This window comes from Aplysia californica, unplaced genomic scaffold (genome assembly GCF_000002075.1).
Source record: "Aplysia californica isolate F4 #8 unplaced genomic scaffold, AplCal3.0 scaffold01144, whole genome shotgun sequence".
NCBI classification, from domain to species: domain Eukaryota; kingdom Metazoa; phylum Mollusca; class Gastropoda; order Aplysiida; family Aplysiidae; genus Aplysia; species Aplysia californica.
The window spans coordinates 82,307-95,375 of record NW_004798414.1 but is presented as its reverse complement, the minus strand read 5'-3'; the positions used below and the strand labels follow the sequence as shown (position 1 = coordinate 95,375).

The 13,069-nt window shown below is 42.1% G+C and overlaps 1 protein-coding gene across 1 annotated transcript in view; it reads right to left on the bottom strand.

Annotated features, from left to right (window-relative positions):
* The window catches only part of LOC100533325 (carboxypeptidase D), a gene marked incomplete in the record, with an annotated part of 30,430 nt that overhangs the window by 5,094 nt on the left and 12,267 nt on the right, over window positions 1-13,069 (bottom strand). The window contains 7 exon segments of the mRNA NM_001204622.1: window positions 3,546-3,653; window positions 5,046-5,277; window positions 6,110-6,198; window positions 7,690-7,847; window positions 9,110-9,248; window positions 10,846-11,104; window positions 11,987-12,156. Of these exon segments, the coding sequence (NP_001191551.1) occupies window positions 3,546-3,653; window positions 5,046-5,277; window positions 6,110-6,198; window positions 7,690-7,847; window positions 9,110-9,248; window positions 10,846-11,104; window positions 11,987-12,156 (1,155 nt within the window).

The following is a 13,069-nucleotide window of genomic DNA, read 5'->3' as shown; positions in this document are numbered from 1 at the left end:
CCCCCCCCCCCTTTGGGAATGGTCTAAAGACATTTCAGTCAGTGGCACTACCCGCGGGGGGTGGAAAAAAAGAAAAAAAAGGAGTACTTTATGCAAATGTCAAAGAAATAAATGCAATGCCGTAGACCTATAATAATCAGGGATGCCACTCAACTTTTTTGAAAATAGCTGAAAATCCACGCACCACGGTCTTGCTAACACATGAATATCAATTAGAAACCCGAAGGGCGCACATAGAGAGAAATGACAAACAAACATAAGCAATTCTTTTCCCCAACTATAGATTTTATCTCCATCTCAAGAACAGAAGAGCGGATCAGGATCAAAATACCGGAAATACTGCAAAAAAAGCGGAAAAGTGGCATCCCTGAATAATAATAAATGACATTTATACAACGCTCAACCCCTATTAAAGTACACAGGCTCTGAGCACTTTACAATACAGTACAACGTACAACAGTAACATAAAACGTTGTGTTCTGACTAAAAGAAAATCACTCCAAATGTTCATCTTATTCATTTAAAAACAGAAACAACTTCAGCTGACATTTGAATGAATAGTGTTGTTGAATGAGCTCCTCTACGAAACTATAAACTATCACTGTTTCTAAAGGAGGAACATATTGTAAATTGTAAACAATCTCTGTAACAGAGGGGAATATTGTTTTACTTGTGTCTATTTTTCAAGGAGATGTGTGAAGCGTGTTGACAAAATGAGTTACTTTTCGGATTCAAGCCTTAAGGTAATAGATACATCATGCTTATGGGTGAAGTTTTTACTATTTATACATAGGCCTATGAAATAATAAAAGACAGGTCATAGTTAAAGAATATGGTATCATTAGAAAATCTTTAAAAATTTACTCTTATGTTGATTTTTTGCTAATATCTCTGTTTGTGGATTGCGAGAAGTAACTCATTTTGTCAGCACGTCTCACATTGTAAATAGTAAACTACCACTAAACAGAAGGACACATTTTAGTTGTGTCTATTTTTAAAGGAGATATTGTAAATTGTAAACAATCTCTGTAATAGATGGGGTATATTGTTCTACTTGTGTCCATTCTTAAAGGAGATATCGTAAATCGAAACCTACCACAAAACAGAAGGAAACATTATTTTAGTTATACCAGCTGTCTGTCAGACAAGGCAAGAGACTACAACTATAACTTCTTTAAGCCATAAGTTTTTTTCCACTGTTCCCCGGAGTTTCAGTTTTTTTCTACAGTCACCTAAACCTGGTGCACTGTGTCTAATTTTAACCCCAAAAGTGCCTCCAACTTTTAATAGCGGAAACAAAGGCTTAGTCATTACTATAAAACTTGGTTCGGGAATAGTTCCGAAAAACAAGAAGAAACCAACACTAAATAAAACAAAACAGTAGTCTCTAGTATCAAACGCCAGCGTCCGATGGGGTTGAAAGAGTTGAGAACTATGCCCAGGAAGCCTCTGTGTCACTTTACACTCCAGTGAGCCATATCTTTACACCAAACTGGAGTCAATTTATCAACTTCCCTGTTATTCAGGACTCAAGTTTTTCGGGGCGTTTTTTTTAAATTCAAATTTTCAGGCCTGGTAGCCATCCCAAATAATGTGTTGTTGACTGACCCTTGGCAGAGACGGAGATAGAGTGGAGTCCGGTGGTGGCCAGAATAAAGAACGCAGACTTCTTCTCCCTCTTCTGACGGTTGTCCAGCTGCAACGAGTACGATGTGATTGCTTCCCCTTTCTCGTTGGTCACTTTCCCTTGAATGCCTGAGGACAGGACAGCGAAAGAAAACAAAAATAACGTTTGCGTTAAAATACCAGTTAGCCAATAGAATATAATAAACACTTTAACTTAAAACAGTAGCACATTCTGAAAATTATGCGCTATCAAAACTTTTTTTAAAAAACCTTTACCATATCTGTACGCGCTGTGGTCATTTTTTACCCCCGCGGTTGTATTCTTCACATCTTAGAATACTTCTAGTGCAAAGATCTCTTTAAAACTTTCAGTATTTCTCAAAAAATCATTTTGACAGACTACTATTACTATGCAAAGCATACGGATGGGATTAATGAGTAAATTTCCTCTTTGGAAAGTGGTGGGACAGAGTTCCCCACGTCATATGGATACGATAGTAAAACGCGACATACGGATAGGGTTAACGTATGGATACGATAGTAAAACACAATGTACGGATAGGGTTAAGTGGTGGCACAGAGTTCCCCACGTCCTGTGGATACGATAGTAAAACACGGCGTACGGATAGGGGTTAAGGGTGTCGAACCAGGACCATCTGCACAAATGTCTGGCATGACACCAACTGAGCTATAAGTGCACTCACAACAAACACAACATAAATCAAAGCGTTAAAAAAACTCTTGGAGCAAACAGCCCCAGCAAACGTTTTCTCCATCGCAAGAACACAACACACAATCTCCAAACCTCCATACACAAAAGGACACTATCATGTCGAGGGCTGCCAAGTAAACTATCGTAAGTCGTGTTTTTCAAATTTTACAGGAGAGACAAAAAAACTGATTTTCTAGAAGCATTTTAGGTGGATAAACTTTATTTTTATAAGGGAGCCTACAAATGCCATGGACAGACATTAGGCTCCCTTATGAAATGAAGTTTATCCACCCAAAACACTTCAAGAAAATCCTTTTTTTTTTTTTGCCTGTCCCGTAAAATTTGAAAAACATGACTTACTGACTTACTATAGTTTACTTGGCGGCCCTCGGATATTGAAAGCCAGTCTGGTTTTCAGAATTATCATGCAGATGATTGTTAGTAACAGACTTAATTAATTACAAAACTAAGGTCAGTACTAGATGTAATGCATGATGCTTTTTTCTTTAAATTTAATTATAGTTTTACAGCACCTGCAACAAAATAAGGTTATATTGGTGCCGAACGAAGATTAGAGGTTTTTACAAGAGAGTAACAAACACAAAAAAAGGAGGGGAGATAAGGACGATAGATGTTTGATTGAAAAGAAGCAGCAAACCACACCCCAGAGCACCCCCCCCCCCCCCCCAACCAACTGGTCGTTTTTAAGGACAAGTGGGCTAACCCAGATTTCGGGGGTTTCCAGAAATCTTGACCTACACCAAAAGTGGGCATTACCCTACCTATAGGAGAAGTTTGGTTTCATTGCTGTGTATATTTGCTTCGTTATAGAGAAAAATCTCCTTGTCTCTTAAAGAAACTGATCAAGGGGCAAAAACTTTACCTTCTATTTTTTCAAAACAGAATTTTTTGGGATAGGCCCCTTGTGCTTAAAAGCGACCAACTATCACGATGCTTTGTTACACATGAGCTCAAGTGGGGCTGGCATGTTCACAACAGTCTTAGTTTTAGTAGAGGTTTTACGGCGCTCGCAACTGCATAAAGATCATATGAGCGCCAGAAGATTAGAGTTGTTACAAGAGAGTAACAAACATAAAAAAGAAGAAGAAGGGGAGATAAGGACAGTAGATGTTTGAAAGGAAAGAAGAAGAAAACCACACCAGAGCATCTGCCAACCACCCGCAGTGAACTTCCTGAAGCTCTTACCTTGCATGGCTGAGGACAGCACATTGAGGATGGGCTGCAGGGACACCCGCCACACGCCCGGAATCTCTGAAGCCGCCGGGTACTTACAACATGCAACGTGAGTACTCAGCTGGGGACAAGAATACAGCAAGGCGTGTCTTTGACGCATTCACAAACACACACACAAACACAAAAGCAAACACATGCGCCAGAGCGCACACACATGCACTCATGCATGAGTAGAAGTGTTGAAGTTAACAGCGCATTAATAAGCTCAAGATAACAATAATAATAACGATAAATAGCATTTGTATAGCGCATTTCCCAACTCGAAAGCAAGCTCTATGCGCTTTACACTACATTATTACCCAAGCAGACCATAGAACACTCGAAAACATTCTCAGCTCCCTGGGAAGCATGCAGTGCAAGCAGCTGGTTAAGCACTCAAACACTAACTGACAAGATCTTTCACCGTCTATTACTGGGTACCCATTCCCACCTGGGTGAAGTGAGAAAAATTCGTGCAAAGTGCCTTTCCCAAGGACACAACGTCAGGCCCGCGGCTCGAACCCCCGAACCCGCAACCTCACGATTACGAGTCCAGTAGCCTAACCACTAGGCCACCGACGCCACAGCCACATTCTGCCAGGTATAGGTTACAAGAACAGTAACCCTGGCATTCTCCTATTTACCTGACAAGTTGCACCTTTAGTGTCCTCTCACCTCCCCTACTACCCACCCAAAAATATGAACAAGAGCTGACTTTGACTCATGTCTGAAAAAGGGTATAGGTTTAACGCCTTTATCAACACTATCAGGTTATTTGACACTTGGCCGCCTCATCTCGCCGATTGGCCATGTTTACCACCCACTTTCTTTGGATTTTCCCCAAAATACGATGGCAAAGTGTTAAGAGGCGGGATCTCTGAGTTTAACGTCCATCTCCGAAAGGACTGGGCCAAATGGGACATTCGAGTGAAGTTGCTTTGCCCCAAGACAAAACATCGGACCGAGCTAATGCTCGAACCCCTGAACCCGCAATCTAACGATTACATTTTTTAAGATTAAAAAAAACCGGAGTGAATACTGAGACTGAACCAGTGAGCATGCATCCCTTCTCTCTTTAAAATTTTTTTTAAAAAGTAAGTTTAGTTTAGTTTTAGTAGAGGTTCTGCGGCGCTCGCAACTGCATAAGGTCATATGAGCGCCAGAAGATTAGAGGTGTTACAAGAGAGTAACAAACATAAAAAAGAAGAAGGGGAGATAAGAACGATAGATGTTTGATAGGAAAGAAGAAGCAAACCACACCAAAGCACCCGCCAACCACCCACAGACAATGAATTGCACAAAAAAAAAGAGTAAAAAAGTAAAAACAACATTTTTTTTAAATAAGGAAGAAGAAGAAGAAGAGGAAGCAGAGGAGGAGGATGAGGAAGAAGAAGAAGAAGAAGAAGAAGAAGAAGAAGAAGAAGAAGAAGAAGAAGAAGAAGAAGCAGCAGCAGCAGCAGCAACAAAAACCTACCATGAGTGTTCCATACTGCCCGTACACACTGTCGCCCAGAGCTATCGCCTCCCTGCCCATGTCCACGCCATGCACAATGCCTGAGTGCCTGGCGCCGGGGCAGGCGTCGCCGTGGTACACCTCCGTCATGCCCTCGGCAAAACTGTGCGCCAGCATCTGCAGGACGTCCTCGTCGTCCGTCAGAGCCGAGGCCGCGCTCATTTCGCTGCTGGCCAGGACGTTGCGGGGGATGCTGAGGGGTGGGGTTGCAACAGCAGGGAATGAATAAATCAAGCATAGTTTCTTCGCCAAGCGTCACTGTACACATTCTTCTCACTTTAGTTCTTGCTTTCTATTTTCGCAAACTATCAAAAAAGTTTTAGTAGAAGTTTTACGGCACTCGCTACTGCATGAGCGCCAGAAGATTAGAGGTGTTACAAGAGAGTAACAAACATAAAAAAGAAGAAGGGGAGATAAGGGCGATAGATGTTTGATGGGAAAGAAGAAGCAGACCACACCAGAGCACCCGCCAACCACCCACTGTGCAGTGTCCTCGCCAAGTGTTACTCTCTATTTTCCCAAACTATTTCTCTCTCTCTCTGTCTTCCCCAACTCTCTCTCTCTTTCTCCATCTTCCCCAACGCCCACACTCTCTCTCTCTTTCCCCCTCTCTCTCTCTATTCACACAAAAGTCCATAATTTCATAACCAAATTTTTCCACTCACAAAATTAACTGTATCCAAACTCCCCACTCTTACAATACACCATTAATAACCTCTCTCATCACTCAGACATAAAACTGTTGCTAAACTCTCTAGTTACACACGCAACAAACTGTTACGAAACTCTTACTCACACAATAAATTTGCCGCCCGCGTCTATGTTCAGAATGAGGTCAAACTTCACACAAAAGTCCATAATTTCATAACCAAATTTCTCCACTCACAAAATAAACTGTAACCAAACTCACCGCTCACACAACCAACCATTAATAACTTCACTCATCACTGAGAAACCAAAATCAAACTTTTGTTAAACTCTCTAGTTACACACACGCAGCAAACTGTTAGGAAACTGTTACTCACACAATAAATTTGCCGCCAGCGTCTACGTTCAGAATGAGGTCAAACTGGTGCAGGGCGATCAGTCTGGTCAGGTCGGCCACCACAGGGTCCTGAGGGGATACAAATGTACAAATGTACAAACGCACAAACATACAAATGTACAAATGTGAGGCATCATGGTGAAATCAGGTGCTCGTCAAAATACAGACATTGGAGAAACAGGCATTTTTTCGTCAGTTTGGAAATTTTTATCGAATTTTTGTTTCTTGGCTGGACACCTTTTATGACCATATAAAAACACATTTCCATGTGAATTTTACTGAAAAAACGTTGATTAATGGCAAAAAAATATATAATAATTTTCAGTTTTCAAGGACTTTCAAGCTATAGCAGTTACCAAACTTAGAAGGCCATTTTCTCGCTAATCTCTAAAACCATGCTACCCCCACCTCCTTTAATCGCACATACTTCGACTTCTATCCAAGATAGATGGGTGTTCTTTTCATACATAGCAAGACAAATGACATTAAGCTTTCACATAATACCAATAACTCCACATGTTCAAAAATTGATGAGCGCCTGATTCCACCGCGTCGTGACACAAATGTACAAATCATACTGAACCTTTTGGAAATGTCAACTCCATTATTAATGCGTTCTCCTTCGGAAAAGCAGCAAACTACTGACACAAAAGAAAAGTAGTAGCAATGTGACCATCTAGTCATTTGTTGATCGATTGATTGAGTAGGTGTTTTACGGCACTATCAACTAAATTTTGGTCATTGCCAACAGGTTCTAGTCGTTTGTGTGAAAGTAGCGGCAAAATAACCATGTAGACATTCATACTAATGTGGGAAGCCACACGCCACATACTGACCACATAGATATTCAAGCAGAGAAGTGGCTACCACATAACTATAGGGATATAGTATGTATAGTATAGGGTTTTACGGCGCTCGAAACAGCATAAGGTCATATGGCTACCACATAACTAGAGGGATAATCACAGAATTTGAGCTAAAACATTACCTTTCGGAAAAAAGGAATTTTTTCTAAAAGTTCTCCTTTATGGAGGGGTTTCATGAATAAATGGCCTTCTATCTGTCCCTGTGGTTTTATGCACCCCGCATAATTTAGCAAAACTAGATCATTTTTTTGCATAATTTCGGATTATTTTCCTTTATCATTCTTTGTTAAAAAGAACAGAATCGCATAATTTCACACTTTTGGGTTTAGTTTGAATAATTTCAGAATTTTTCTGTAATAAAACGACGGGGACAGATTTATAATTTAGGGTGACTGCCAGTTAGGCAAAAAAATTCACCGGAAAGGGTTTACCCATTTTCCAGGGGGGCGTAAATTGCCCCCGCTACATCCGTCAGATCGCCACAGTACACAAAACATTTTACAAAATCTTTTTACCAACTATTTTTACAAATATTATTATATACATTATGTACATAGCAGCTGATTTGTTTCTGAGAGGCTTGAGCATCCTTGTCTCAGAGACTCCCCATCGCAAAAGGAAGACTTTACAGAGTTGAGGAATATCATGATAAATGGCCTTTTATCACGTCACAAAGCAGAGATTGTGAACTTACCTTGCTCTCCACCAGGTCATTAAAACGAGGGCCCGTGTAGTTGACCCCGCTGCAATCCCCGGGGTGCGCCGCAGTGCTGTGGCCGTTGACACGCGGCAGGATGTGTACGTGCGACGTGCTGAGTATGGAGGTCACCCCGGGCTCCCCGCGGTTGAAGCCTGTGGGTGGACGTTTTAGCTGGTTTAAGTTTTAGTTTTTGTTAGTTTTAACTCTTTCAACCCTCGGCCTACACTTCCCGGTTGTCAGCTCTCCCTAGAGACTTTTACCACTTTTTGGAAAAACTTTTTAACCTCTTCACTGCTGTGTAGACGTACTGGTTTGTATTCCCCAAAACTGGTTCTCCTCCCATGATTTGTTTACCAGTTTACAGGGAAGTGCAAGGAGGTGCAATTATGACTGTGAAGTTCTGTTTTATTAACTAAGGAGAAATACACCATGGCCTTGTCCTTCTTGAATGAACTTTTTATCTTGTCTGTGCAAATGTTGATGGATATGCCTCAGCAAATGAAGGGGTTAAAAATACTAAATTTTAACATATCCTACTCAAATTTGGTACACATTTTATTGAAACCTTTATTTGTATGTATTGATAATTTGAAGGCAAAATGTGACATAGTATTTGTGCAGTACTCCGTGGGAAAAAGTCTATACACAGAGTCAAAAAGTAAACAAAAAGCGAAGAAAGGAAGTGTGTTCTAATTTCGCACCCCCTCACATGGTTCACGAACACAGGTTTTTTTATTCTAAATTTGGGCTTGCACTTCTGGTCATAGTCTGTTTCAAACGAAAAATGGTTACCCTTCCAAATAGGCTATAGTCTGCTTCACGCAAAAGTTGTGTTTTCGGCCACGAGAGCCAAATTTTCCATACCGATACTGTCGGCGTTGGGGTCAGAGCGATGCACGCACATACCGATATTATCTGCGTCAGGGCTGGGTGAATTAACACCTTCTAACTCACTCGTCCCCAACCTCGGAACTGTTGCGAGAAAGCTGGGAGAACCGCCCTGTACCTGTGCTCGCAATTGTTGCCAACTCAGACTAACTGATTTTTTTCTGGTAGGTCAAAGGGAAGCAACAGCTGCTACAATAGTGAGTGGTTGGGAATCATCTAACGTACAGTCATTTGTCTTGAATTTAAGCCAAGTTGGGGTTAATTCTGTTTACGTGCTTGTCGGTGTGTAACTGTCCTATGCGGGCTCTGAAGATCAAAGTCTGATCCGCTCTGCATAAGAGACTTGAAGGGTCTTTGGGGTTGGGCTTGTCCATGTGTCTGAAGAGAGATCTTCCTGTTTCTGCATTGGCCAATCTATGTTTAGCCACTCGTCTGGGGCAGGCTTGCTCCAGTCTTTGCTGGTCTGCAGTCTCATTCCCTGGTACTCCAGAATGGCCAGGCACCCACTGAAATGGTCAGTACTTACCTGTAATGAGATGACGGGCCAGTCTGACCAGCACCTCCGAGCCGACCGGAGCATCGCCGTTGATCCCGGCCACCAGGAGGACGTGTGGTCGGTCGTCGCGGTGCAAACCGTCCGAACCTCCACCCGGGGAGCCCAGTTCCTGGACGGAACAGAAAAAATCAAACGAGTCATTTCAACTGACAGTAAGGTCTGCAACGTGTGATCACAAAATATTACCATCTCTTAAATAACCTAATAGTGTTGATAGGGGCGTTAAACCTATACCATTTCACCCTTTTCGCAGAAATCTAAAGACAGTCGCTGCAATAAAGTTGCTTGAACCTTTTTAGTTTTAGTAAGTTTTACGGCACTTGCAACACCATAAGGTCATGTAAGTGCCAGAAGATTAGAGGTGTCACAAGAGAGTTACAAACATAAAAAAAGAAGGAGGAGAGATGAGGACGATAGATGTTTGATAGGAAAGAAGGAGGAGAGATGAGGACGATAGATGTTTGATAGGAAAGAAGGAGGAGAGATGAGGACGATAGATGTTTGATAGGAAAGAAGGAGGAGAGATGAGGACGATAGATGTTTGATAGGAAAGAAGGAGGAGAGATGAGGACGATAGATGTTTGATAGGAAAGAAGGAGGGGAGATGAGGACGACAGATGTTTGATAGGAAAGAAGGAGGAGAGATAAGGACGACAGATGTTTGATAAGAAAGAAGGAGCAAACCACACCAGAGTAAAATAAATGGAAAGAAAAACGCGACGTATCACCTTGCTCACATAAAGTATCTCTCTAGATCAGGGTTTCTGCCATGAACTTCCCACCAAATTCAAGGAGATTTCAAGGAGGTATCAAGGAGAAATTTTTAAAAATTCAATGAGATTTGGTCAACAAATTCACGCCGAAAGTCTACTTCTGATAGGCCTACACTTGTCCTAAGGGAATCATAGTTTCGATTTTCTGACCAAATTTGTTCATGTCCGACCTAGCAAAACTCAAGGAGTTTTCAAAGGGGTTCCTCAAATTCAAGGTGTTTTCAAGGACTCCTTGAATTCAAGGAGGCCGCAGGAACCCTGCTACAAATAAAATAAACATGCAAAATAAACGGAAAGGAAAAACACGATGTATCACCTTGGTCATACAAATTATCTCTCTAGAGGTAAAACAAACACGCAAACAGACGGAAAGAAAAACGCGACGTATCACCCTGGTCACATAAAGTATCTCTCTAGATCAGGGTTCCTGCCATGAACTTCCCACCAAATTCAAGGAGATTTCAAGGAGAAATTTTTTTTAAATTCAAGGAGATTTGGTCAAGAAATTCAGGCTGAAAGCTTATTTCCGATGGGCCTACACTTGTCCGAAGGGAATCATAGTTTCGATTTTCTGACCAAAATTTGTTCTCATGTCCGATCTAGCAAAATTCAAGGAGTTTTCAAAGAGGTTCCTCAAATTCAAGTTTTCAAGGAGATTTTTCCTAATGCAAATACAAGGAGTTTTCAAGGACTCCTTGAATTCAAGGAGGCCGCAGGAACCCTGCTACAAATAAAACAAACACGCAAATAGACGGAAAGAAAAACACGATGTATCACCTTGGTCACATAAAGTATCTCTCTAGAGAAGTAAAAACAAACACGCAAAATAAACTGACAGACAACTTAACGTACCACCTTCGTCATATAAATTTTATCTCTAGAGGTAAAAACAAACACGAAAAATAAACGGAGAGAAAAAACGCGATGTATCACCTTGGTCAGATGCAGCATGGGCAGATTTTCCCGGTCGCTCGACTCCGCCAGGACTTCATAGGCTGCGACGGACGGGTTGGTGCGCGCCAGGTATCCCAGCGTCTCCACGATGGCGTGCGGCGACATGTACGCGTGCCCCCGCATGTTCTCCTTGATGTCAAAGTCGTGGTCCTCCGACCAGCTGGAGCGCTCCAGCGTGAAGTTCACCGGGACCGCCGCGCCCGAGGTCACGCGCACCGTGATCGTCTGCAGGTCGTAGCTGAGAATAAAACAATAATGACAACCTTTATTTTGTCTCACAGGGTGAAATTTTTGTCTCGGCCGTTTACAGTGGCAGTCGAATGTTACAAAGGTTAGGTGCACTCACACATACACACAACAAGGCAGGGCATTTGTTAATACAGTCACACTTGTGTAAAACGGCAACACATTGTCAAGGAGAAAAGTGGCCTTATAACACAGGTAGTCGTCTTAGGCAGGACTGATCAAGCTGAAGAAAGCAAATTTGTTTTCTTTGGATAAAGTTAGTTCTAGTTTTAGTAGAGGTTTTACGACGCAACTGCATAAGGTCATATGAACGCCAGAAGATTAGAGGTGTTACAAGAGTGTAACAAACATAAAAAAGAAGAAAGGGGAGATAAGGATGATAGATCTTTGATAGGAAAGAAGGAGCAAACCACACCAGAACACCCGCCAACCACCCACACCCACAGACACGACAAAACCCACAGATATGATAAGAATAAGACCCAGCTGAAGGGCAAAACCTCAAACATGAGACAAAATCCCAGCTCACGGACAAAATCCACAGACACACGACAAAATCCCAGCTCACGGACAAAATCCACAGACACACGACAAAATCCCAGCTCACTGACAAAATCCCAGACATAGCAAAATCCCAGCTCATGGACAAAATCCCAGACATAGCAAAATCCCAGCTCATGGACAAAATCCCAGACATAGCAAAATCCCAGCTCATGGACAAAATTCCAGACATAGCAAAATCCCAGCTCACGGACAAAATCCCAGACATAGCAAAATCCCAGCTCACGGACAAAATCCCAGACATAGAAAAATCCCAGCTCACGGACAAAATCCCAGACATAGCAAAATCCCAGCTCACGGAGAAAACACTCACCCAGGGGCCGTGGCGCTGACAGAGTAGGTGCCCGGGGTGAGAAGCCTCCAGAAGTCTCCGTCGCGTGCTGAGAAGATCTCGTGCTCGATTCCGTCCACCATCACGCTGGCGTTGAAGATGCCCATGCCAGTCTGCTTGTCCGTGATGAAGCCGCGGACGCCTTTGTGCACCTGTTGCAGAACGCCAGGTACACGGAACAATTTGCATTTCAAGACATAAGTTGTAACGATTTTTATTTTTAGTAAGCGTTTTACGGCACTTGCAACACAATATTATTACCTGTATTACCTGTCCTGGGCAACAACGTCATTGCGAACCGGACAAGTCCATAAATGCTCTCAGTTCCTCCTAGCACCAAAGCACACAAGGTATCCATACTGAATGATTGTGCAACACAATAAGGTCTTATAAGTGCCGAAGATTAGAGGTGTTACAAGGGAGTAACAAACACAAAAAAGAAGGAGGAGAGATCAGGACGATAGATGTTTGATAGGAAAGAAGGAGCAAACCACACTAGAGCATCCGCCAACTACCCACATTTCATGTTTAACAGAAGACACAATTAAACAAGAAACACTCTACACCTTTGTCAATACTCGCACAGAAATTGCTTCAACTGGTCGCTTTTAAGCACAAGGGGGTTATCCCGAAAAATGCCGTTTTGAGAAAATCGAAGGTAAAGTTTCTGCCCCTTGTTCACTTTCTTTAAAATACAAGGAGAGTTTTCTCTGTAACCAAACAAATAAACACACCAATGAAACTAAACTTCTCCTATAGGTAGAACAATGCCCACTTTTAGCGTAGGTTAAGATTTCTCGAAACCCCCGAAATCCGAGTTAGCCCGCTTGTCCTTAAAAGCGACCATTTATGAGCCACTGACCAATTATCACCACAATCATCTGACGTAGCACACCATATCCTACTTCATGTTCATGAGAAGCCAAAATTTATAGTAAAATCTCAGTCAAACCTCGCACTGAACCGACTTCAATTTATTGAGTATATCAAGAAGTAGAAATAGCACTAAGAAAGTGGCGGTGGATGGGAAACACCTTAAGAAAGCGCAGCGGAAACATCACAAGG